Source organism: Trichinella spiralis, assembly GCF_000181795.1.
Source record: "Trichinella spiralis strain ISS 195 chromosome Unknown Scfld6, whole genome shotgun sequence".
NCBI classification, from domain to species: domain Eukaryota; kingdom Metazoa; phylum Nematoda; class Enoplea; order Trichinellida; family Trichinellidae; genus Trichinella; species Trichinella spiralis.
In genome coordinates, this window is record NW_003526945.1 from 5068890 (window position 1) to 5070220 (window position 1331).

The 1331-nt window shown below is 33.5% G+C and overlaps 1 protein-coding gene across 1 annotated transcript; it reads right to left on the reverse strand.

Annotated features, from left to right (window-relative positions):
* Positions 1 to 496: 496 nt before the first annotated feature.
* Tsp_11767 (conserved hypothetical protein) lies at positions 497 to 1204 on the reverse strand. The gene is made up of 2 exons (XM_003374132.1): positions 1170 to 1204; positions 497 to 761 (listed from the first exon to the last, which is right to left on the reverse strand). Exons 1-2 carry the CDS (start codon positions 1202 to 1204, stop codon positions 497 to 499), a joined length of 300 nt encoding a protein of 99 aa, XP_003374180.1.
* Between the last annotated feature and the right edge of the window lie 127 nt (positions 1205 to 1331).

Consider the following 1331-nt stretch of genomic DNA (forward strand, 5'->3'; position numbering starts at 1 on the left):
CTTAGGCTTTACCCCGCTCCAGGAAAGAGGAGCGTGCGCTCTGCCTGCCCAAAGAGCAAGGAAGAGTTTGCACTCTCCCTGTCTAAGGGAAGGGAGCTTCACGCTCCGGGATGGGGCCCATTTTTGGTCTCTCCATCCTCCACCTGCATTAAATATTTCAAGTCCCATTTCCGGCATGTTTGCCATTTCGCAGAACTCATTTATGCCAGACTTTATCTGTTTGTTTGTATTACATTGCACATTTATCACTTTTTTTTGAAAAATAAACTTTTTCATTAATAAAGAATTGTTGTTGTTGTTGCATTGTTCTTAGTTTATATTAAAAGAAAAAAAATTTTTTTTCTTACTTTTAAATAGATTATTAATTTACATGTATTACGTGTATTATTTGATTTTTCCCCATTTTAACTGTTTTGTTTTTGTTCCTATAAACTAATTAATATTGCTGGCTGGCAACTAGTAATGGCAAACATGATTTTCCCCTTTTTAACTAATCCTACATGAGCATCATCGTTAGGAAATAACGCAGTATTGGTCTTTTGTTACGTCTGTGTATTGTGTCTTTGTAATGAAGAAGCTTTCCACACTCGACATCGCCAAATCGTATCTTCTCCAACATGCCAATACTTACCTCACTTGACCAACGAACGGAATTGACCAACGAACGCAATTGACCAACAAACGATTCGATCCAACCTATCCACAATCTTTCACCGATCTTGGCTTTCTCCACTTGTCTTCTTTCTTCTCCATGTGCATTACTTTTCCATGGTTTATTACGTGTTTACTTATTTGTATGCAATGCATTTCATGTGTCAGAGATTTTACAAAGTCAAACTCAAAATAAAAGAATCAGAGAAAAAATATTTGGAGAAATAAATTGAAAAAAACATGCAAATGTACACTATAAGAAGAAAAAAAGTGAAAATAAAAAATAAACAAAAGAAATAATGGGAGAAATTAATAATCAATAAAATGTTTAAAATAATGTAGGGGAAAATAAAGTTTGAATGAATGTTTTAAGTTTAAAAGTTTGAAAAATAAAAATAAAATAAAAAGAATTTGCTTTAGAAGGTGTTCAAAATCAAATTATGTAAGAAAAGAAGAACAAAAATTTCAAATTAAATAGAAATCAAAAATTGTTTCGACACATGAAAGCAGTTGCATACGTAAATTTTGCTGCGTGAAAGACCAAGTACTGCATTAATTCAAAACTCAGCCATGTAGGTTGGTCGTTAACTTAATTACAACTATGGGATAACTTCACCCTTTCGAAGTATCCCAATCCCAGACCTACAGAATTGGGGTCCCAGGAACTTTGTCTTCTCTTG

Coding starts and splice junctions, on each gene's coding strand:
- Tsp_11767 (XM_003374132.1), bottom strand. CDS start 1,204: ATGCAGTACTTGGTCTTTCACGCAGCAAAATTTAC. Junction 762..1,169: donor TTTCACGCAGCAAAATTTAC/GTATGCAACTGC, acceptor ACCATGGAAAAG/TAATGCACATGGAGAAGAAA.